Source organism: Solanum verrucosum, unplaced genomic scaffold (genome assembly GCF_900185275.1).
Source record: "Solanum verrucosum unplaced genomic scaffold, falcon-dt-bn FXZP01000261.1, whole genome shotgun sequence".
NCBI lineage: Eukaryota > Viridiplantae > Streptophyta > Magnoliopsida > Solanales > Solanaceae > Solanum > Solanum verrucosum.
Genome location: NW_026019969.1, coordinates 6,327,495 through 6,349,859, shown reverse-complemented (window position 1 = coordinate 6,349,859; position 22,365 = coordinate 6,327,495). Strand labels below are relative to the sequence as shown.

The 22,365-nt window shown below is 31.5% G+C and overlaps 5 protein-coding genes across 5 annotated transcripts in view; 4 read left to right on the top strand and 1 right to left on the bottom strand.

Annotated features, from left to right (window-relative positions):
* Positions 1-214: 214 nt before the first annotated feature.
* On the top strand, positions 215-3,676 carry LOC125815188 (bidirectional sugar transporter SWEET16-like). Its single transcript, XM_049494603.1, has 6 exons — positions 215-300; positions 394-430; positions 696-906; positions 1,771-1,932; positions 2,414-2,533; positions 3,380-3,676. The coding sequence occupies exons 1-6, from the start codon at positions 267-269 to the stop codon at positions 3,527-3,529; spliced, it is 714 nt and encodes a 237-aa protein (XP_049350560.1). The 5' UTR covers positions 215-266; the 3' UTR covers positions 3,530-3,676.
* Positions 3,677-6,477: 2,801 nt separating this feature from the next.
* LOC125816759 (bidirectional sugar transporter SWEET17-like) lies at positions 6,478-9,959 on the top strand (the record flags this gene model as incomplete). Its single annotated transcript, XM_049496380.1, has 5 exons — positions 6,478-6,551; positions 6,682-6,892; positions 7,977-8,138; positions 8,278-8,397; positions 9,831-9,959. Coding segments are annotated over 5 exons (696 nt in total), but the record flags the coding sequence as incomplete, so codon positions are not given.
* The window catches only part of LOC125815184 (serine/arginine-rich splicing factor SR30), a 64,562-nt gene continuing 51,453 nt past the window's right edge, over positions 9,257-22,365 (top strand). Inside the window, exon 1 of the mRNA XM_049494598.1 lies at positions 9,257-9,262. The gene's annotated coding sequence lies outside the window, so the exon portion shown is untranslated. The remainder of the gene's footprint in view (positions 9,263-22,365) is intronic.
* On the top strand, positions 13,531-16,808 carry LOC125815179 (serine/threonine-protein phosphatase PP1). The gene is made up of 4 exons (XM_049494593.1): positions 13,531-13,858; positions 14,461-15,020; positions 15,452-15,634; positions 16,316-16,808. The coding sequence occupies exons 1-4, from the start codon at positions 13,678-13,680 to the stop codon at positions 16,337-16,339; spliced, it is 948 nt and encodes a 315-aa protein (XP_049350550.1). The 5' UTR covers positions 13,531-13,677; the 3' UTR covers positions 16,340-16,808.
* Positions 17,493-21,619, bottom strand: LOC125815202 (uncharacterized). Its single transcript, XM_049494615.1, has 4 exons — positions 21,474-21,619; positions 18,586-18,944; positions 18,011-18,330; positions 17,493-17,742 (listed from the first exon to the last, which is right to left on the bottom strand). The coding sequence occupies exons 1-4, from the start codon at positions 21,547-21,549 to the stop codon at positions 17,622-17,624; spliced, it is 876 nt and encodes a 291-aa protein (XP_049350572.1). The 5' UTR covers positions 21,550-21,619; the 3' UTR covers positions 17,493-17,621.

Below are 22,365 nucleotides of genomic sequence, written 5' to 3'. Positions count from 1 at the left end.
ACTATCTCAAAGAATACAATTTATATATAAAAAAACTAACAACCTTTTTCATTGTTATTAAATAACTAGAAAATCCCTTAATTCTATTGATTAAACAACCAAGAAAATATATCGATTTCCCATTAGTGCATAATCCAAGTCATTAGCCTATTTATATGAAGCCAGAAAAGAAAATACTAGCTTCTCATATACAATAATTCTCTTTCTCTCTCTCTCTCTTGCACACACATATTTCTCCTGCTTCTCCTCATCCTCAAAGTGTCAAGATGGAAACTCTTCCTTTCATCGTTGGAATCATAGGTTATATATAATATTTCATCTCAAGTATATAATTATCACTGATTTGATATATACTTTTTAATGCTGAAATGTGTTATTTTTCTCCAATTTCAGGCAACATCATTTCAGTTCTCATGTTTCTTGCCCCGGTGTAAGTAATTAATTAGGGTTGTTTGGTTGGGAACAAGTTATTTCAGGATTAATTATCTTGGATTAGCTATATTGGGATAACTTATCCCATTACAACGGTATAAAATGGTGTGATAAGTTATCTCTAACTTGACAACCAAACAAGACTCCAAAATTTTATCCCTGAATTATTTTTTTTATCTCAAGACGATTCATTTTTATCCCTCACACTAAATGAATTCTTAGTTATAAGTTAAAATTGTTAAATTTTTATTTTTAATTTGCAGAGGGACATTCAGAAGAATAGTACAGAATAAATCAACAGAGGATTTTGATAGCCTTCCATACATTTGTACATTGCTTAATTCATCTTTGTGGACTTACTATGGAATTATTAAGCCAGGCAGCTACCTTGTCTCTACTGTCAATGGCTTTGGAGTCATCGTTGAGACGATCTACATTGCTTTGTTCCTCAAATTTGCTGATAAAAAAATGAGAGTGAGTAATAATTTAATTAATCACATAGTATAGTGCACTTAAGAAACTGAATTATTGCATCATGGGTGTGGAGTCAGAATTTGAAGTCGATCTCTATAGGTTCGAAATTTTTAGCCTTTCTGCATTCTAAATTTTGTATATATAAATGATTACTTTTGAGTTTATTTTGGAATAATTGACATGTTTTTTTTTTTGTACAAAAACAAATGTGACTATTTGGATTTTATTTTGGAAGAGCTTATTTTTTTAGCTAGGTTAAGGTTTAATGAGTTGAAACTATTTTTGAGGATTTCATGAAAGTTGAATTATGTACCTCCTCTATTAAAAGTTAAAACCGACACTAAACATACATATGCGGTTGCTGGTATAATCATATGCTCCATAGTCGAAACCAAGAGAATACATATATTATTTTTTTAATCGGTTTAAATATGAATAAAGACTTTCTCTTTGTGTTTAACAATTTTTTTAATTTTAACTTTCAGTATAATACGTTTAAAATTATAAGATTAATGAACATTTTAGTATATTTAATTATTTTTAAAACTCCATATCATATCAAAATTGACTAAACAAATTGAAATAAGAAAAGGACTATAGAGAAGTTGTTTTCAAATTGTGCGGTAATGATGCACCTGAGGGGCTGTCAATGTGTACATCTTTTTGTCGTGTTCTTTTTTGTCCACACAACTGGACAAGAATGACCCATCATACTTTTTTATTATCGAGAAAAATTAAGCACGAGGGGAAATATTTTCAACTACTTTTTAAATTATTTTTTGTGGTGAAAAAATTCACTAAAAAATCGAAAACTCATATTTATAATGAATGAAAAACTAATTTTTTTCTGTCCTCTTTTTACAGAAAAATACAGGCATCCTAGCTGGGATTCTGAATGTGGGGATTTTAGCAACGATTCTATTATTGGCGCAGTTCATTTTACATGGAGAGATGAGAATTAACGTTATTGGTTTCCTGTCCACATGTTTAAACATCATCATGTATAGCTCCCCTCTTGGTGTTATGGTAATTTCCCCGCTTTAATTTCCACAAAATAATTCTCCTAATTTTGTCAAATATCATATGCCTGAATTATGGTCTAAACGAAATATATACATAAAATAATGAATCCAAAATTTAAATGTTATGGTCTATATATGTTACGTGCTGAAATGTTTGTACTTGATTCTTGCACATATATATTTTCATGAGATAATCTCTAGCAATTTTTGTGATGGTACATTCATTATTGGTTAATTAGTTATTTAAATACCACCAAGTAGTATGGTGATGATATGGATTGAACTTTGAGCTTTTTGAAAATGGTGAAATTCTAAATAATAAATGGTGTGCTAAATCTTTTGTAAGTTCTACATTATGCAAATTTGAATTAGTCAGACTATCTAAATGTGGAATACTGAATTTATAAAACAATTCAGTTTCATGTGGGCTACCTTTTTAAAAAAATAAGTAACTCTTTCAATTTTTTTATTTTTTATTATTGCAGAAAACAGTGGTGAGAAGTAAGAGTGTTGAGTTTATGCCATTTCTTCTCTCATTTTTCTTTTTCTTAAATGGTGGCGTTTGGACATTGTACGCCCTGCTTGTGAGTGATTGGTTTCTTGGGGTAAGTTCTATTCCTCATCAAAATATATTTTTATTTTTTCGTACAATTTTTTGATGACATATTCTCCAAACACTTTAAAACTGATTTTGACATAAAAGGAATCTGAAATAAGCCAATCCAAGTATATTTTGAATAAGGAACACGAAGAAAATTTTAAATTCAGAAGGATCACGCATAAAGCGACAAGTGGCTTGAGACAAGTTTATGTAATCAATTTATAATTTAATTACCTGTAACAATATATTAATGACGCCCACTTCTAATTAAGAAACGAAGACTTCTCTTTTTAGCTACCTACAAGTTGGATTTATTATAATATTATTGTCTAGTATTTATAAATTACAAGTACTAATTAAGTCTTATTTAATTTACACACATATGCACGATAAATTTCTTTACACAAATCTTTTTAGTCTTATTTAATTTACACACATATGCACGATAAATTTCTTTACACAATCTTTAATTTTCAGATCCAATGATATTATTTTTTTCCCGTCTTAATATATGTGATTTTGTTAAGAAAGAAAGAAAGATTTTTTAAAAAAAAAATTGTGATCTAAAACAAGTGATAAATGTTTGTGTGACTATAAATCGTCTCATTAAAAATAAAGTTGACATTTATAAATTAAATTAGAACTAAATATAGAAGATTATGCCACATAATTGGAACAGAGGGAGTTGTTACTAGTTCTTTTATCATGAAGAAACGTTAAATCAATTAATCAATCGCCTTAAACACAAATATTTAGCAGATTTTTCAATAGAAGTATATATCAATAGCCTAGTGAAGTTGAATTACAAGTAATTATTAAGTGTATATAATATAATGTGATTTGACAAAAGGTACCAAATGGAATTGGATGGTTTCTTGGAGCAGTGCAGCTGGTTATATATGTAATTTACCGCAGCCCTAATTCATCTGTGGAAGATTTAGAACAAGGAGACCAAACGGAACGCTTGCTGCCACCTTCTTCCACCCCAACACTACAGTAAATATATACACCCAACACAATAAGTACTATTTGTTTGTTATTTCATTTTAATCTGCTGCGAGTATTAGTGTGACGGTCTATGTTGTTCAAATTCTTCTAAAAAAATCTATGAATGCGTGTTGAATCCTCTAAAAATAGTGTTTTTGAAAAGTCCAAACAAATTAGGTCACAATTACTTGGTAGAGGTCGGTATTTTGGGGGATACCATATTCTTATCTTCTTTGAATGTAACATGTACTATTTCATTTGGTCTATGGAAATACACTTGTTCATCTTCTTTGAAGTTTGAACCCAAAATCTCTAGTTTTGTGTGAGAGTTTTTGGTAAATTCGCTCGCTCAATTTTATTTTTTTACTTTTACATTTTTATTTACTTTAAATGGTGACACCGCTTATAAAAGATCCAATAAAATTAAACGATGAACTTACATTTTTGCATTTTAACCACAAATATTTTCTCAATCAAATATTGTTCATGCAAAAAGAGATATTTATATATTTTGGCGATCCAATAATTTAAAATTTTATTTCCAGGACAACTATAATGGTCGCCCATAAAGTAATTGCTTTTTACTGTCCTTTTTCTTAAAGATGTGGCAGATATGAATTTTCATTTGCTTAAATATGAGTATAATTAAGGATTAAATTAATTAATTCAATGTGAATTTGGATATCTTTATAAAATAATATAAATTATGATAAATATAATTTTAATTAACTGTTCATATAATATTAAAGTCAATCAAATTAAAAAGAAGAAGTAGTAGTAGTATTATGAGGAAATGATCAAAATGGTCCTTCCTGTATAGAGGTTGCTTTATTTTGGTCCTTAATATATTCTAGGTGATTGAAATAGTCCTTCATGTATGACAAAATATATTCAATTTGATCATTTACCCTAAACTTAACAAATTTGTCCCAAAAAATGTTAAATATAACGGTGAACTCCACATAATTTACAATTCCACTATTTTTCTCTTCTTAATTTATTAATTCAAAATCTAACACTATTTTATCAAGAACAAATGCAATACCACCCATATTAGCATTTACAATCACAAGACAGAACTAGCACAACATAGCATAACTTCACACAAAGAAGAACCCAAACTCATACACTGAATCTTGTCATGTTCATCAATCGCAAAGCCACATCATGAATGAATACACAAGTTACATAGCTACTTCAGTCAAAAATATCAAAAAATAAATCTAGTAGAACCCACTTATCAACAACCAAACAAGGACGATACCAAAAATTCACAGCAATAGCCCCAATAACATGAAATTCAAGAATCCCAATACACAAAGTAAAACTTGTTCTTGATTACCCAAAAAAATCTCCACTATCCCACATGTTGACCTTTTTGGAGAATTAATCACTCGAGACAATTTTAAAAAAAAATAAACAATAAACAAAAGAGGATTATAACCAAAGGAAAGAAATATCAATAGATTAACAAAAGCAATCATGTATTTAGAAAGTACCAAGAACAACGTAAATGCAGATATTATACCATTCAATTCCTAGATTATACAATTAACTTAATTTTCTATCTTGGTTACATTCTACCGACATATGAAATTCTTGATGATCCATTTCATTCAACCTTTTTACAATAATTATTTTGTGAATTGTGTGGTTAGATGTTAGAGAAAATGGTCATGAAACTTTTTCTTTGAGCTAATAAAGATGGTAAAAATGGTGGATTTTGTAAGTTATGTGGGCCCCACAGTTATATTTAACAGTTTTTGGGGATAAATTGTTAAGTTTAGGGTAAAAAACTAAATTGAACACATTTTGTTATACATGAAGGACTATTTCAATCACCTAAAATATATTAAGGACCAAAATAAAGTAATCTCAATACATCAAAGACCATTTTGATCATTTTCTCTAGTATTGTGGACCAGGAAGAATAGGTGGAATTGTCAGAAAGAGAAATGGGAAAGGATCAAAAGATCTGAAAAATTTATAAATATAAAGAAAATAGAAGAGAAGAAATTGTGAATACCACATTTCAGTTGTTAGAGTTGACAACATTTTAATAAAGAGTTACCATTAAACCAAAAATGATCTTTTAATGATGATTAATTAATAATTATAATTTAATTGTTACTAAATATATATTTTTAAAGTCCATTATTAATGTCAATTACATTATAGCACTATTCTTAATAAATTTCATTAGAGCCTACAATAACATTAAAATCAATGACAATTAATAAATATCGATAAAATTTCAACGTTCTTTGTTAATGTACATATTTTTTGGAGCTAATTTTTTTTATTTATTAAAAAAGTAACGACAGACACAGTACAACAACAGCTTAAAACATATACAATTCAACATTGCAACCAAAAGATACTAAACAAAAATAACTTTTAGCGGCAATAAATAAACATATTAATAAAGAGTGCTAAAGTCTTTATCGGCATTAGTTAAGTGCCATTAGATACAATATCGCTAAAGACTTTAGGAACGACTGTTAATTACCGCTAAAAGTATATATTTACCGACAATTAAGAATTTATTGCCACTAATGCTCATTTTTGTTATAGTGAGAGTCATTTCCAGAAATTATTAAGGACCGTACGTACATATATCATGGCCCAAATAAAACCATATAGTTCAAGATAGTACTTTATACATTATAAATCATATATATTTAATCAACTCATTTGCTTTCGTAAGAAACAACTACTCGTCTACTACACTACATTCGTAGATGGTATATATACCATCCTCACACCCAGACACACACAATTGTGCTCTTCTTCCTAAAGAGTCAAGATGGAAAATCTTTCTTTCATCATTGGATTCTTAGGTATTACTATTTCATCTTAAATCATTCACAACACTTTTTTGCCAAGAAAGAACCATTTTGGGATTAACATCTTTAGTCAATTTTCTCTTAATACAAATGTTCTTAATTTTTAATTTTTTTTTTGGCTGAATTGTGCTTCTTCTTTAAATTTTTGGTAGGTAACATCTTTTCAGGTCTCGTGTTTCTTTCCCCAGTGTAAGTAATTTACAATACCAAAAAAAATAATATCAATTTATGAGTATAATTTAGTTAAAATTGTCAATTCTTTATATTTATGGCTCTGATCCCTTTTGTAATAAACTTTTAATTTGTGAAAAATGTGCAGAGGGACATTCAATAGAATAGTAAAGAATGGATCAACAGAGGATTTTGATAGCCTTCCGTACATTTGTACATTGCTTAATTCATCTTTGTGGACTTACTATGGAATTATTAAGCCAGGCAGCTACCTTGTCTCTACTGTCAATGGCTTTGGAGTCATTGTTGAGACTATCTACATTGCTTTGTTCCTCAAATTTGCTCATCCAAAAATGAGAGTGAGTAATCTAATTAATATCATAGTACATTTGCAAACTAAATTGTTCGCACATCCAAGATTTAAAGTTTATATGTTCAAAATTTTAGTCTTTTTCATTCTAAATTGATAATTCGTACATGTTAAATAATTTTTCAAGACATAAGAATTTCAACCGGTGCAATTTATGTGAAATATAGCCATCTTGACAGATCTATATGTTCTAGTGATCTTATTTTTATTTTTTTTCTAAAGATGCATTTTGATTAGAGAATGATTATTATTGAGTTTATTTTTGAAAAAATTGCTATACTTTTTTTTTTGTACAAAAGAAATGCAAGAATTTGGAAGAACTGTTTGGGAAAAAATTTATCAATATAATATTTACTCTGCTTTTGTTAGTTGAATAGTAATTTGGAACTTTTTTTCTAAAAAAAAAACAATTTGAGGCTTTCATGAAGGTGGAATTACGAACTCTGTTAGATTCGACAGTCACACATATAGTTGTTAGTAATATTAATTATAGTAATTAGTATATGGTCCAATTAAAAAGTAAATAAACATTATTGAAGAAAATATTTTGTGGCAGCAGAAAAATATTTAGAAGTTCTTTCCAATAGGCAATAACTATAGTTAAGCCAATAGGCTGTTGGTCCTGTTATTTTGTGTCCATACAAACTGGAATTTTACATTCTGCTCCAGAAATAACATTCAAAATTTTCATAAAGAAAAATAATATATACATGCACAAATTTTTGGAAAATTTTATATTATACAGCTAGACAAAAGATAACAAGTGAATCGTTCGATAGAGATAATAAACTTAGAAAAATAATAAAAAATACTACATATAATTATTATATTACAAGAATTGATTTTAAAAAGTCAAGATCTTCTAATCTTGATAGTGCTCTAAAAATGTTTCCTCTCAGTGATGGATCGAGAAAAAATTAAACGAAGTTTTATGTTTGGATTAGAGACACACCCTTATATAATTCTTTAAATATTTTTTTAGGTTTAAATCGTACTTTTTTAATAACCTCCCTTTGTAATAACTATACATTTATATATAAACTGATTGTCTCTTCTTTTTTTTTTAATTACAGACTAAGACAGCCAGCTTAGCTGGGGTTCTGAATGTGGGGATTTTAGCAACAATTCTATTATTGGGGCAGTTGCTTTTACATGGTCAAATGAGAATTAACGTAATTGGTTTCCTTACCGCAGGTTTAACCATCATCATGTATAGCTCCCCTTTTGGTGTTGTGGTAATTTGCCTCTTTAATCTCTCAAAAATGTTTTACGTAAAGTATGTACGAATTTAAATGTGTTATGAAAAATAATTAATTACAGAAAGCTGGTTTACTAATTTCATTTATATTAATTATTATTATTATTTTTAAACAGAAAACAGTGGTGACAACGAAGAGTGTAGAGTATATGCCATTTTTTCTATCGTTTTTCCTTTTCTTAAATGGCGGCGTTTGGACTTTGTACGCCTTGCTTGTGGGTGACTGGTTTGTTGGAGTAAGTTTTCTATCATCAAATATTCAATACTAGTCATTTATTAGTAGACAAAAAATCTGATGATATTTATAGTTTGCAATCTACATCACGTTTCTGCACGACAAGTAATTAATGTAAGCATTTATGAGCTGGGATCAATGCAAGTACTATACATGTCATTACTTGACATCGATAAAATGCTAATCTTCTTAATTTTCTATAAGTTAAATAGTCATAGATTATTAGTACTTTCCAGCCTAACAACATAGTTACAACCTATTATTAACCCAACTAGGTAAGTATTATAAGTGAATCATATTTTTTAATTTTTCATTAGAGTTTTCAGGTTAGGAACAAATGGACTTTCTATATATAGGACCATTTTTATTATAACATGATGAATTATCTCTATTTTAGTAACTTTGCCCAAGTTACTCGAGATTCTCAATTATTATGTTTTGTCACGTTAGGAATATCATGAAAAAATATAGTAAAGTGTTGGTCAAAATTTTTATCGTTTGATTCTAAATAAAGAAACTATTATAATTAAGAGTGGACAGAGAGAGTAAAATTTAAGGCTAGAAATAAAAAGATATGGGACAACTATTTTTGTTTATTTCCTTTTTATAAAAAAAATAAAATTGTTAAAATGTAGCAAGCAAGAATCAAATCAAGGACCTTAGTGTCACGGACTTAGAGTTCTCACTAATGTTCCGTGCGGCACTTGACAATTTACTCACGAATCTTTCACGATCTTGTAAGCTCAAGTAAGCCTTTACGACTAAGATCGCTAAGAGAATGAAAGGAAAGACTTAGAGAATTTTGGAAGAATGCTTTATATTGCTTGGAGAATGCTTTACACTTTGTTGGATTGCTTTCTTTCTTTCTTCGTGCCTAGCAAATGAGGGGCACCTTTATTTATACTAACACCTAGGGACTAAAGTGCAATTTAAAATTACTTTACAAGTCCATAGACTATTTACACTTTGATCCCTCTCTAGAAATCTCTACACTTTCTAGGAATTTCTAAGGTTTTCCAAGAAAATATCTAAGGCATTCTAGAGAATTCTAAGGAAGGACCTAGGGATTTCTAAGCCTTCTTGAAAACTCTAAGGGCTTCTAGAGTTCTCTATAAACCTCTCCATAACTCTAGACTCTTCCGCCCCTATCCGACTGCAAAATTTGATTGTGAAGTGGCGGGACGTGGCATTAGGCTCTTAAATGAGAGCGCTTACCGTTGGACCACAAGCCTTTGTTATGTTTAAGGGTGTTCATTTATTAATATATCGACATAATAAAGAATATTTTATCTATATACACCATCTAATTTTTTGGCAAATGATATTCGACTGACCACCCCTGTACAGTAGTCAAATTTGATGATTTTAGTCCTAATTAAGTTTAATGACTGCTTAACTATATATATGATGCAATATTGTCACAAATCACAATAGGTATCAAATGGGACGGGATGCTTTCTGGGAGCAGTGCAGCTGATTATTTACGTCATTTACCGGAACCCTAGTTCATCAAAACAATTAGAGGACCAAACGGAGTGCCTGCTACCACATTCTTCCAGCTAAAACTCAACAGTAAAAACATAAGGTTAATTATTTTATGCTGAAGCAAAGAGATGTTGGTTGTTGAACAACTCTATTGCTAGCTGTAACATGAAATGAAAATTATATTATAAGTTTTGGTTATGCATTAGTTAATTAATGTTTTCAAAATTTTGGAAAATGACTATTTATTTGTATGTCATTAAATTCATATGAGTATAATGTGAGTTTTAGTGTCACGGCCACGAGGCACCTCATCATTAAGATTAGTATCTTTTGATATAACATTTTTCTTATCTACAGTACTCCACTTTAAAGATAACATATTCTATACAAAATCTAATCGAAAATCAACTCAAATTATTAATTGAGTGAAATGAAAAAAGAACTTGACTAATAATTTGGTTTGATTTAGTATTGAGAAAAAAATTCTAACTATACTTAGGTTGGTTTGGTTTTAATTAAAAAAAAGTCAACCTAAGTATAAAGTTTATTTTATACATAAGATTATATACTTTGATATAATTTTTAAATATTTCTTATACTTTTTTTATCTTTTAACATATTACAGTTCTATTCATTGCTAAAAAGGTTGAAAAGAGGTCCCCTCACACCGTTATGTTCTCGTTGAGTGAATCACTGACACTATTGTTTTTTATACCGATATACTATTGTTTCTTGTTTTTTACAAATTAAATTATGTTTTCTTTACTTATTTTAATATTTCTTTTTTTGAAAACATGCTTTAAACTTTGTTGTTTATTATTTCTGTAAAGTTAATATTCTAAGTATTTTACTAATACATGATTAAATATTATTAAAATTAGATTATGTATTTTAAATGTCTAAACTAATGTAAAACTAAAGAACAAATATTCAATGTTATTGTCATTCTTAGGGTTGAATTATTATTTTGTGTTAGCATTAGTATTGATTAGATTTTGACTTCAGCTTTATCTGAGTTACTAATATCTATGGATCAAAATGCTAACTGGTTTCTTGGAGTAAGTTTTATTTTAACATCCTCATCTTATCTTTATATAAGTAGTAGAAGATAAAAGATATCATGATCAAATTAATTGTATCGTCCCCATCCTCCAACACATCTCATCTCCATCATCTCACACCCCTACCTTCCTACCCTAATCTTTTATAATATTTGTATAAATTAAAAATAAATAATTTTTACTAACTTACCAAACAAACAAAAAAAAAAACTCATATTTTTTTAGAAAACATATTTCAAAACCTTTGTACCAAACACAGTCTAGGCCACTTGTAATTGAAAAAAGAAGACTTCTCTTTTCAGCTACCTACTGGCTACAAGTTGGATTTATTATAATATGGTCTTATAGTATTTTTGTAAATAATTACAAGTACTTAATCTTATTTTCATACGTATATATACACAATATATTTTTCAGGATTCAACTATATTAATTACTAGACACAATTTGGTATCACAAAATAGTTCAATCAATCAACAACGCCTTAAACACGAATATTTGGCTAATATACATGGATAACCTAATTATGTTTAATTACTAGTAATTAACAACATATAATGTGATTTCGTAAAGGTACCAAATTTTATGCGATGGTTTCTGGGAGCAGTGCAGCTGGCTATATATGTCATTTACCACAACCCTAATTCATCAAACTTGAAAAAAATTGAAAAAAAATATTTTTTTGCAAAGTGAAAAATGATATGAAAATTTAACATTACGGTATAATTATATGTTGAAACAATGTGATGACGAACAACCCTATTGATGCTAGCTGTTAATGTTTTTCAAGAATTTGAAAACATGAGTATTTGTATGTAAAATATGCTGCGAGTTTTAGTGTCACGGCTACCTCATAAAGGTTTGTACTTTGTATTATTTATAATATAAGGTAGCATGTATTATTTCATTTGGTCTAAATTGACATGTACAAAGTCGTCAACTGCCCAAATTGACATGTCTGGGCCAATTACAATATGCAAACTTAGCTTGTCACATTGTCTTTGTAATAGTCTTGATCAAAGTCTTGCAAAAAAAAGTTTATATATCTACATTTGGACTGTCGACGTACCCCTACAACTATAATTAATTAAAGGTGTTGCACATTATCTCTACGAGATTATTGAAAATTTGAGAGAAGGCATCCATAACTTTCTGGAGGCATTTCCCCAGAAGAGATTAATCAAATGTCTTCCTCAATCTTACGTGTTATATAAAACAATCCTCCTTTTTATTGATGAATAATGATGATAACTAGTCTGCATATCAAGAAGAGTTCATCATTCTTCCGTGATGAGCTGAAAGTCTTCTAAACCTTAGTATTTATGATCAAAGCATTGTTCCGCATTCATTATTAAGTTCAAGTGTTCAACTAATATGTTTATCAAATTGCTCATGTATGGATTTTTTTTTTTGGTTCACCGCTCATGTATGGATAATGGGAGCAATTCCTTCCTTCCTTTGGAGTTGTAAAAAGCCCAATGACGCTGCTATGGACTAGCCCACTTGTCCAAAGACAGGGAAATGGTCCAATTGGTTTGGTCTCTATTCAATTTGATAAAGTTCTCCAGTTAGTTGCATCCAACCCAATGTATTTATCCTGATTGGACCCATAACCTAAACTATTTACCTGATTATATATTCAAGTGGTATTAAGGAGTAACTAAGTAGTGTTTTCACTGAAGCACTGCATATTCTCTTTGATACCATCACAGTATATATATATATATATACTATGATAGTATCAAACGCGCATTAGTAATTAAAAATAGATGGTATGAAAGTAAATAATAGCCGTTTGTAAATAGTTTCCCTTTTGGTACAAGTGTTCTTTTCCCTTTGTTTCTATCCAACAGAATTAAGTTGATTTTGGCCGTTATAAAATTAACATCAGATTGTTCTTTATTAATGTGTTGTGCTTTGGAACTGCACTTAATCAAAGTGCGTTAAAATCCCAATTTTATAATAGGTCATTTACAGTATCACGGATTTAAATTCAATAATTAGGGAACAATTGCTGTCTAGTTTGTTATCCATTCTTTTCCTCTTCGAATATGTAAAATAACAAATATTTGTAATAACATATTTTATACTCGGTAACAATTTAACTTTAAAATATTCATTTTAATTTCATAAAAATAATCTATAATCACAATTTATTTTAGACCACAAATTTAAAAATATTTATCTACTATCAAGTCAAATTATTAGGACGGAGAGAGAGTATAAATAAAATAAGAGGAAACATGATAAAAGAGAAGAGGTAGATGATACAACAACATTCCCATTGCCACGAAGTGAGCACGTGTATGTAGGTATGTTTTGGTCCAAAATGATCGTGCCCGCCGCGCCTTATACACAAGAAAGACAATAGACAACACAAAAAAGAGTTGCTAATTTGAAGATTTCAACTCTTTTGAATCTTCTTTGGGCAGTTGTCACATTTTTATTCCAACCAAATATATATATAATATATTGAAGAAAAGAATGGAGGACAAATAAAGAGAGATAATAGGAGAATAGACGAGCATAGCACGCATCCAATTACCCATTTTTTCTACCTTCATTCTTAAGCCTTCCTTCACCTTTTTCTTCCCTTATCATAATAATAATAATAATCCATTTTGCTTTTTCCTACTTATACGCAATACCCCCTTTTTCTTGTTTCATCTGTGGGTTGTTGAGTAAGTCAATTACATTTGGTTCATGTCACAAAACTTGTTTAGATTGTTGAAAATATGGAGGGATTGATGGAAAAAGGGGTATTGGATGATATAATAGGGAGGTTATTAGAAGAGAAGGGAGGGAAACAAGTTCAGCTATCTGAGGCTGAGATCCGACAGCTTTGTGTTAATGCCAGACAGATTTTCCTCTCTCAGCCTAATCTCCTCAGGATTCGTGCCCCCGTTAGGATCTGTGGTATGTTTCCAATCTCATGCGTTGATGAATTCTATTAGCTCGAAGTGATTGTTTGTCTTACCATCTATATTTGTTGTTGTATCATTGCACCTGTTTGCTTCGAGATCTATTCTATGATGATTAAGAAAAAGTTAAAAATGGAGTTTTGTTGTGACCGAGAAAGCTATATATTTGATTGAAAAGATTGATGTCCTTTTACAAAAATAAGATAGTAATTATTTGATTTAAACTTTTGCATATACAATGAGCAATTGAAGGTGAATTTTGGTTTATTACAGGATAAGTATACATAGATAGATAGCTATGCAATGCTAGAGTTTGGTTATATAGACAAATTATGGTTTACTATGTAGGAAAACTGATGTAACAAAATTGGGTAAATTTGACCTCTTAGCTAATAGACTTGCATTACCAAAATTCTAGTGTCTGTGAAATGTTTGATCATCTCAAATGGAGTAATTTGTGGAAGCCCTTTATCAGATTCTTGAAAATTTTTGCTTGTGATAGAACAATTAGTTTCTAATGGGATGTCATAAATGTTGCTCGTCATCTGCTGGTTAATGTTCTAGTGAGTTTATTGTTTTCCTTTTCCATTCTTGCAGGTGACATACATGGCCAATTCCAAGACTTATTAAGACTTTTTGAATATGGAGGCTATCCTCCTTCAGCAAACTACCTTTTTCTTGGAGATTATGTTGATCGAGGCAAGCAGAGCTTAGAAACAATATGTTTGCTCTTGGCTTATAAAATAAGGTATCCCGACAAGATCTTCCTCCTTAGGGGGAACCATGAAGATGCAAAAATCAACAGGGTCTACGGATTTTATGATGAATGTAAACGGAGATTCAATGTTAGGCTATGGAAGATATTTACAGATTGCTTTAATTGCTTGCCTGTTGCTGCACTTATAGATGAAAAGATCCTTTGCATGCATGGTGGGATTTCGCCAGAGCTAAAAAGTTTGGACCTAATAAACGAAATTGAGCGGCCAGCTGAGATTCCAGATGGTGGCTTGTTGTGTGATCTGTTGTGGGCTGATCCTGATCCTAGAATTAAGGGTTGGTCAGATAGTGATCGAGGTGTTTCTTGTACTTTTGGACCTGACGTAGTTGCTGAATTTTTGGCTAAGAATGAGTTAGACCTCATCTGCCGGGGTCATCAGGTATACTATACTCTGGCCGGTCAAAACTAGAATTGCATTATCATTGTTAAGATACGGAAAAAAAGCCTTTTACAAATAGGTGGATGCTATTCAGGCATTTCTTGTGTCCACTTCTTAAAAATGCCCATACTACAGAATTTCATATGTTTATCATGAAAAAATGTGTTTTCATTTTCAAGCTTTATCGCTTGAGAAACTCTTAAACATCTAGCAAAGCATTTATCGAGTTCATGACATGAATAGTTCTAGTATAGTTCTGTTTTTTTTCTTCCAAATATTGGGGCAATTCAGAACGACAGTCATTGTTGAAGCACTTCAATAATGTTACTTCTGTAGTAGTTGTCAGCTTTGCTTCTAAGCCCTTAATATTTCAATTTGCTTAAGTTTTATGTTTGCCCATTATGTATTTTGATCATAAAATTTTGTTTTAGGTGGTGGAGGATGGATATGAATTCTTTGCTAAGCGAAGACTTGTGACTCTATTTTCTGCTCCCAATTATGGTGGAGAATTTGATAATGCAGGTGCCTTGTTAAGCGTTGATGAGCAACTTGTTTGCTCCTTTGAAATATTGAAACCGGTATTATCTAGCAGTTCAAAGTTGCCCCTTAAGAAGGTATGATAATCTTGCATATATTTTTGCAAGTTACCACTTACCTTTGTGATTTCGACATGAAAGAGTTTGTATTGGTCATGGTGGCTCAAGGGTAAGGCCAATAAGAATTTGCTTTAGGCCTCCAACAGTTGAAAGACCCCAAATAATAAACTTTGAGTGGTTGAATTCAAAGTTCTAAATATCACTCAAAGTTCTATTGTCATTTAACTAAAAACTTTAAAAAAAATTCAATAAAAGTTCTAAAATATCAAACAAAGTTCAAAAGTCATTTAACTAAAAGCTTTAATGCATTCTAATGTCACTATACAAGAAAATTATAATTCCTCATATTAAAAGGCTTGGAAGTGGTTTATTTCTATATAAGATATAATTTTTCTAATTGTCACAAGTAAAATGTTTCATTTTTTTTAAGATTTTAGTTTGAGGAGATTAAATAGGTGATTAAATCAGGTTGCATTTGCATCTCTCATTAATTAGGATATATATCTATCCTGTGGTTTGATTCCCGTACATTTGTTGTCATTTTCCTTTGTAGGACGATTTAATAAAAATATCTATGTTATCTTATTAAGTTTTAGTTTTAGGCCAATGATTGTTGTGTTGGGCCTCCCCAGTCTTGGTAAGTTTTTGCAGTGAAAATTCTACGAGATATCTTACGGTTCTTTTCTTTGATTTGAACAGCCACCCAAGGCTGGAGGGATGTGATACTGTAGAAAGTGTACATGGAGATTTATCCAGTATATAGTGAAGACTGAAGAATGGCAAGTACTCCTCTTTATATTTTGTTGTTATTGACACAAGCCATCCTTTCCAATACCTTTTAGGCTTTGGAAACTGTGGATAGGCCAGGGGTATTATTACAACTAAAGGAAAAAAAAATTCTGTAAATCAGCAACATAACGTATCCTCAGAAAAACGTAAGATGTTTCAGTTGTTTAATTTAGACACCTTTTGTTTATTTCTTGTATTTACTAGCACTAAGAAATTTGATAATTGTTGATCGTGAATGAGTTGCTATTTCTTACCATTCAATAGTTTACAAAATTCTGTAAACTTACCAGTTTTATGAATCATTTGTTTTAATGGTAACACAACCATTTTGTAAAATTACCAGTTTTATGAATCATTTGTTTTAATGGTAACACAACCATTTTGTAATTGCAATATAATGATTACTTGATGATGAAAATGTTACAAGCTCATACCCTTAAGCTACGTCAGTACGTCACATGCCTCTCTTTGAGTGAAACAAAAATTATAATTTTGCCGTAATAATTATACCCCTAAAAATACGCTTCAAATAAGTTCATTATATTTTACCAGTATATCAAGTATAGAAGTTTAGTATCAGCAAAATATAATTGCTTTCTTTTACAGTCTTTGAACAAGGGTGGATTCATGTTTGATTGACGCCTATATTCATATTCATGACATAGTTGTCAAAAAGCCAACTGGTAACTGGAAAGATGAACGATTTTAAATCTATCAAAAACTTCCTCAAAATTTAACCGTTCATTCTTAATTAAAAGCTGATTTAATAGTAGTGTTTTGGTAATTAACAGAAAAAAATTATCCATTAACAATCCCTAAATCTGCGTAAAATGATGTGGTTATTCCATCACTTCAAGTGTAAATTCAAGCACTGCAACTGATCTTTTTCTGTAATCGGACTCGTGCCTGCACTTTCAACAGAGAACCCACTTGATGCTAGCACAGGCAACTGAAATGGCTTACAGATTCCAGCGGTTTCCGTGTTATCGAACTTGCCTTTAAAGTCAAGACCAATATGGTTTCTGACAAGAGCACCATATGTAACAAGATAAAAGAGGTAGAGAGAGAGGTAGCGACGACATCAGAGTTGCACCAAAAATTTTCTTCACACTTGGAAGTACAATAACAATTAAAATCTGTATTCATTGCTAATTTCGTCAGGGAGTATAATAACAAGATGAAATTCCTCCTTTTAGAAAGGAGTTAGTTATCATCTTTAACTTCCCTTTAGGCTTCCTAAAGTTGTAGGAGATCTTGGACTCCCCCTTCCTTTTAGTTTCTTGGCAGTACGTTGGAGGGCCGCTAGTTTCTGGCGTTGCCTATGGCTTTTCCTTTGACTGCATGGTAAACGTAAATGACAGTGATGAGGCATGATATCACAAGTGTACAGACATTATTAACAAACTTTCAAATGCATGATGATCACTCTTAACAGAGTAAGAATCAGAGTCCACGTGATTATACGGCTCTTAGGAACAACTAGCATTCTAAGACTACAACAGTGTGCGAGAGTCCACGAAGCTCAAAATTAGACTGTCTTCAGTTATCTTTTCTTTTTATTCTGAAGGAATTTAAAAAATAAGTACTAAACAGGAGTTGACTCACCTGGTAAATACTGCAGTAAGAACCATGCCTCCTACAGCCCAAGATATTCTCTCTTTAAATGTCATGTCCTCCAGCCATTGCTTGAAATCTTCCACTAATCCAGAACTGTCAGCTTTCTCTTGCACCTTGGACCGTGAGGTCCGCCATGAATCAGCAATATAATCCACACTAGATTTTCCACCATAGCAAGAAACTTCTTCTGGATCATCAGACAAAGACTTCACAGAAAAACCTGCAACGCGGCAGAGCTCTGTCCCATTAGAGATCCATTCGGACGCTCTACCACACACAAAGTCGTTTACAGCACAGGGTGCTAGAACCTGACATGTAAATTTTAATCAGATGTGAAATATGTCAATAACTGATAAGAACAATCATGACAAGAAACTAAAATTGATGTCGTAGGCGTTGAGCTAATGAGCTCAACCTGAGGAGTAAAAAGCAGCATCTTTGTATATGATCCAAAATACCAAATCAAAATATCCAATAAAAGCTATTGTCTGGTGGGTTTAGATACTCCATTGCTGAATAACTCATCTAAAAATTCTGTTAACAAACTTGAGCTCTAAACAAACCTGTGTCTTAGCATCAACAGAGAAGTATGCGTTGGAGCAAGCTTGGTATACTTTGTCACAGAAAGAGGTGCATAAAACAGGGGGTCCAGCCTGCACACCAACACGTGGATCACAGATTGAACATTCTAACATCTCCCATAAGTGCAAGCACTCCTGGCTCGCTTCTCCAGTTGAAGCAAGCCTCCTAATGGACATAAAAGCAGGATGTGTCTGTGTTACATCACAACAAGTTTTCCCGCGAAATACCCTACAGAGGTTCAAATCTCTTGGGCCCTTTTTTACTTTTCTTGGAGGTTTTCCTTCATTTGAAAATCTAGGAAAGCGACCACCAGGTGAAATGCAAACTCCATTATCCTTACCTGTATTTGAATGATTCAGTAACTCATTGTAAGAAAAGATGTTAGAAATAAAAATCTTAACTGAGACCCATCAATGTTTTCTTTAAGATCTTCAAAATTAATACTCTTAACTTGTATTAATAATCAGATCATAATATCTTGAGCCCCCATTATCCAAGTAGTATGATTTCGCATTTCTTACGAACAGTTAAAACTTTGACAACATCACTACACAACAACTGTTCATCAATCTCAAGCTAGTTGGAGTTGGAGATATGAATCCTCACTATTCAATCCCCTTCATTTAGAATCTGCTAAATTCAATACTTTATGCTCTCTTACAGGGGTAGTCACTACATTTTCTATTGGCATACATATATCTTTTTCATTATAGGTTGCACACAAATATCTAACAAGATTAAGCAACTCCTAACAAACCTTAAATATGCATAATACATGAACTTAATCCCAATTACTTGGTACCGCCTATATGAACTTTTTCCTTCCATTATTGCTATTTCTTTGCTACGTATTCTAAGAGATCATATGTTTTTCAAGACGATTTCTGCCCAGTGATTTTAGGTCTCCCTATCTCATTTAGTACATTCAGTAGCGATTTTTTTACACCCAGGGTCCAGTGCATTCTGAAGTCGACATAGGACATGACCAGCACCATCTCAAGTGACCTCTCTAATTTTACTTTCAAGTGTTCTTTTATAAGAGTTATCCTCTAGGTGTGACCCTTGCCACTGCTGTAGCACTTTCAAATTTAGTAGGTATCCTCCTATTGCATAATACTACAGTAGCACTTTCCTTGTTATATCTTCATCTAACATTCAATTTAGCTGAACATGAAGCATAGCTATCTGAATTGTTGGCACTTACACTCTACAATCCCGTATAGCCTCACTCATTTCACTCTAATTATGTTAAGAAAAACTTGTTGTGCATATATCAATCTTACTTCTACTCATCCCAACACCCCTATCTCTAGAGTGCTTCTCCATAGGTCAAACTTTTGGTTGCTACCCTTGCTAGTTTCATCAGTTAACACAGTATTGTGCCACAGGTAAGTTGGATCATTATAACTAGGGTAAACAACTATGACACAATACAAATCTGTAGTGTAAAACCCATGGTTAAGGAAAAACTTCTTTATACCCTTTACGCACCGTTTTCACACTAGTGACATCTCCTTCAAACATATCATTTATAGTGTATACATATTTAATATGCAATGGCACAATACAAATCATTGGTGTAAACCAGTGGTTAGGGAAAACTCCTTTATACCCTCTAATCTTTACCCACCGTTCTCACACTAGTGCAGAACTCTTTTTGGATTTTGTCTGCCCCTTAATTGTCCTGGAAGTTTTTGTATAGGATTAGACATCTCCCTTTTTGTTGTAATTTTTGCTATGTATCTTTTTGTTGCCATTTAATAACTTATTAAAAAAAATAATTTGTCAGGTGATGCTAACACATTTAGCCTCAACTTCATGCCAAAACAAACTTTCTTAGTATCTACAATACCATATGTGTAACCAATCTCTTAATGTGCACATATATTATTGGATCCATTACAACAAAAGGTCCTAAATATTTCCTCCGATGCTTGTGCAACAAGCATCTAACCTAAAAATAGGAAGTGTGGTTCATAGTTCCACTTAAAAGCAATCCAATTAGCTGATAATATAATCTCTAAGTTCTAACACCTGGAATGCACTGCATCGTGGCCCTGCACTTTCCACCCAACATTTCTGGACTTCGCCACAATTACCATTACCCATCTTATTTTCTAGCATGCTGGAAAACTCCACCTCGATTTGATGAATTTGATCAGTTCTTGCATGCTGCTTCCTTCAACGTCATTATGTATTCACGTGATCTAGGTCCATAATAACTCCCACAAACACTCCAAACACTAGGCACTTCTTTCTAATTCACAAATAATAATATGAATTGCAACGTAAATTAGAATCATTTGGTTCTGTAGATCACTATACACTATACTGGCTTTTCACATGTGAAAAGTTTGGCTATGTTAACATTCTTATCTATATGCAAAGGTGAAAACCAATGTCTAAACATATACTTTTTTATTAGCCTAACATATTCACATACTAAATCAGATCACTATAGGACAGTTTTGCATCCTTACAAAACACTACATACACTAGATACATGAACAACTACAACAACACAGCCAGCGATCTTTTCATCAAGAATAGACTTGCAGTCTACACACTGCTCAGTTGGTGACTAATCCACCAATCTGGAAGTAAATACATCGAATTTACGGGGTTATCGAATTATTCAAAATCCAGTATAGCTCGATCGGCAAAATTAACTGCCTAATTGCTAATAAAAATAGGATTCCCTTATTACAATCACTCATTTTATTCATCCGAGGTTTCCTTAGAAGGTATTGGATATTAAGTCAACGGAATAATTTACTCATTTTGCAGAAAATCAGCAAGAAGGGGATTGTTTGAACCTAGGGCTTGAGTTTTTGTTGCGTAGAAGCTAGAAAGAGTAGGATTATGATACCTGAAACGTAGTGTAGTTGAAGGTGAAAGGATGTTGCCAGCAGCAGTACCAAAGTGAATTGCCCATTCAATTCCATTCTTCATTCCCCTTCTCTTCTCACTTCTTCCCTGCTTACTTTAATTTAACCACCCCTTTCTTCCTCCCTCTTTTTTTTTATTTATTTATATATTTTCCTTCTTATTATATTGTTTAATTATTATTGGAATTTTGGCTTAGCAATAGGGTATTTGTGTCTTTTGGGGATGACTCAGATTTGGAGGATGGCCGGAATCGATCTACTCCGATGCCTTTTGAGATGAACTTATTGCATAAGACTTGCCTAGTGTGGTTTATATCCTTCATGTGATTTGCAAACTATTATATTGTGAGGGTTTACCCAATATGCACAAAGTGTTCAGCACATAGTCCTCATTCAAAGGGCAGAGGTTGTGAGAAAAATTGTAGCAGACGTTGGTTATTATGGGATTAAAAAAAAATAGGGCACTTGTAAAGTTTACTCATTTTTTATGATAAATTGTAATACGGAATTAACTCGTAATTTTTAAATTGAGGATTCAAAAATTAGTATTTAATGGAATTATGGGTTAGCACTTAGCAGCAATAGGAGAACTTTTAAAAAATTGCTAGCGGAAGGATTTTTTTTTTCTACTGCAAAGTATAATTAAGGTTATATATCAGCTATTTAGAAATTAAGAATTCAGAAATTAATATAAATTAACTTTTACTGGATCCTGCACCACTAGGAATTGGATGTAAGTATATCTAAAAATATTACTTATGTAATCAAATTATCGATAACCCAATAGCTCAATCGGCAAATCACTGCCTAATAAGATTTATAGTTTGTTTCGTCAAGTTCTGAAAAATTATAAAATATTTATTTTTAAAAAAA

Bases quoted from the DNA above. Each gene is read 5' to 3' on its own strand.
- LOC125815188 (XM_049494603.1), top strand. From the start codon at position 267: ATGGAAACTCTTCCTTTCATCGTTGGAATCATAG. The intron at 431-695 runs GTAAGTAATTAA...TTTAATTTGCAG, and splicing joins CTCATGTTTCTTGCCCCGGT to AGGGACATTCAGAAGAATAG. The intron at 2,534-3,379 runs GTAAGTTCTATT...ATTTGACAAAAG, and splicing joins TGAGTGATTGGTTTCTTGGG to GTACCAAATGGAATTGGATG.
- LOC125815179 (XM_049494593.1), top strand. From the start codon at position 13,678: ATGGAGGGATTGATGGAAAAAGGGGTATTGGATGATATAATAGGGAGG. The intron at 15,021-15,451 runs GTATACTATACT...ATTTTGTTTTAG, and splicing joins TCATCTGCCGGGGTCATCAG to GTGGTGGAGGATGGATATGA. The intron at 15,635-16,315 runs GTATGATAATCT...TGATTTGAACAG, and splicing joins CAAAGTTGCCCCTTAAGAAG to CCACCCAAGGCTGGAGGGAT.
- LOC125815202 (XM_049494615.1), bottom strand. From the start codon at position 21,549: ATGGAATTGAATGGGCAATTCACTTTGGTACTGCTGCTGGCAACATCC. The intron at 18,945-21,473 runs GTATCATAATCC...ATTCAAATACAG, and splicing joins TCAACTACACTACGTTTCAG to GTAAGGATAATGGAGTTTGC. The intron at 18,331-18,585 runs GTTTGTTTAGAG...TTTACATGTCAG, and splicing joins CTGTTGATGCTAAGACACAG to GTTCTAGCACCCTGTGCTGT.